This window comes from Priapulus caudatus, unplaced genomic scaffold (assembly GCF_000485595.1).
Source record: "Priapulus caudatus unplaced genomic scaffold, Priapulus_caudatus-5.0.1 Scaffold36, whole genome shotgun sequence".
In the NCBI taxonomy this organism is placed as follows: domain Eukaryota; kingdom Metazoa; phylum Priapulida; class Priapulimorpha; order Priapulimorphida; family Priapulidae; genus Priapulus; species Priapulus caudatus.
Window position 1 is genome coordinate 417701 of NW_014577097.1, and position 1619 is coordinate 419319.

Consider the following 1619-nt stretch of genomic DNA (forward strand, 5'->3'; position numbering starts at 1 on the left):
TAGTGACCACACACACGATGCTAGTGACCACGCGAAGGACGCTAGTGACCACACACACGATGCTAGTGACCACGCGAAGGACGCTAGTGACCACGCGAAGGACGCTAGTGACCACACACACGATGCTAGTGACCACACGCACAATGCTAGTAACCACACACACGATGCTAGTGACCACGCGAAGGACGCTAGTAACCACACACACGATGCTAGTGACCACGCGAAGGACGCTAGTGACCACACACACGATGCTAGTGACCACGCGAAGGACGCTAGTGACCACGCGCACGATGCTAGTGACCACGCGAAGGACGCTAGTGACCACGCGAACACACATAGACATCAACCTACGATAATAACACACAACAACAATGACAGCTATATATGCTCCATCACGACCACAGCCGCGTACAGTGACCATGCAAACCCAGAACAAGAAACCCATGTGTACACTTGACAACAATTCTTACGCTCAGCCCCCAGCAACGAAAACACAGATGTTCCGTGACCACCGCAAATACAAAACAATAACCATAACTTCGCCCGCTAGCAAGACCTGTTCTTGTGCGCGTGACAGCCGTGCGACCTCTCCGCGACCTCACGTCTGACTCACCCATGAGTTCTCCGTGGCCGATGCGGCCAAACCTGCCAATGACGAGTCGCCATGGCGACGAGCTCATCGACATCACGCCCAGCAGGAAGTCCCAGAGCTTGCGAAGTCCGATGCGCCTTGCCGACGCCTTTTTCCTCCTGCCTCTGCGTAGTACAGCCGATGAGACTTGGGTGAACCGCCGCTCGTTAATTTTCGCATAATTTTCGCAAAATCGTTAACCCGCTCAAACATTAACGTTATATATACAAAATGCAGTTGTGACCAAAAACTGTTGGCTAAACTAGTGAAAGAGAAAAACTCAGCAGTCCTAATCTGGGTCAATCAGGCAGGGTCAACCTATAGAGGGTTCCGCAACCTACACACGACCCCTCTTTACCGCTTTATATTACACTCTGCAAGTTTAGCGGATCGCGCGAAAAGGGCGGCACCGCCGAAAACCACGAGCAGACACATCGCGTTCCGCCCGCCACCCACAGAGGGCGCCACTACGAACCTGTTCGGAATCTCGATGTTGATGACGGTCGTTTCGAGCAGCTCGCCGCGGTCGTCCGTGCAGACGGCCAGCAGGTGGCGCTGGTCGTACGTGAGGCAGTACTCGCAGAAGAGCACCGTACATTTCTCGACGGCCTCGCCGAACGACTCACCGAGCTCAGTCTGCTTGTCCTTTGCCGGCGCGAGGATGTAGGGAGGCCGGAACATCGCCATCACCTGCTTCTGTAGTAACAAGCAGGTCGTTAGAGCCGCCAGAGAGCTCGTTAGAGCTTTCACGTGCATGCACGGGTGTTGTAATACGTGCACCTAATGTGTAAGCATCTACGTGGAGTTAATTACGCACGTATATTCACTTTACTTACATCTACGTGGACTTTACGCACGTATATTCACTTTACTTACATCTACGTGGACTTTACGCACATATATTCACTTTACTTACATCTACGTGGACTTTACGCACGTATATTCACTTTACTTACATCTACGTGGACTTTACGCACATATATTTACT

General features: G+C 52.0%; 1 protein-coding gene across 1 annotated transcript in view; it reads right to left on the reverse strand.

Annotated features, from left to right (window-relative positions):
- Positions 1 to 342: 342 nt before the first annotated feature.
- The window catches only part of LOC106818013 (mediator of RNA polymerase II transcription subunit 13-like), a 15991-nt gene continuing 14714 nt past the window's right edge, over positions 343 to 1619 (reverse strand). Inside the window, exons 8-10 of the mRNA XM_014822730.1 lie at positions 1107 to 1374; positions 614 to 756; positions 343 to 347 (exon numbers count right to left, since the gene is read on the reverse strand). Of these exons, the coding sequence (XP_014678216.1) occupies positions 343 to 347; positions 614 to 756; positions 1107 to 1374 (416 nt within the window). The remainder of the gene's footprint in view (positions 348 to 613; positions 757 to 1106; positions 1375 to 1619) is intronic.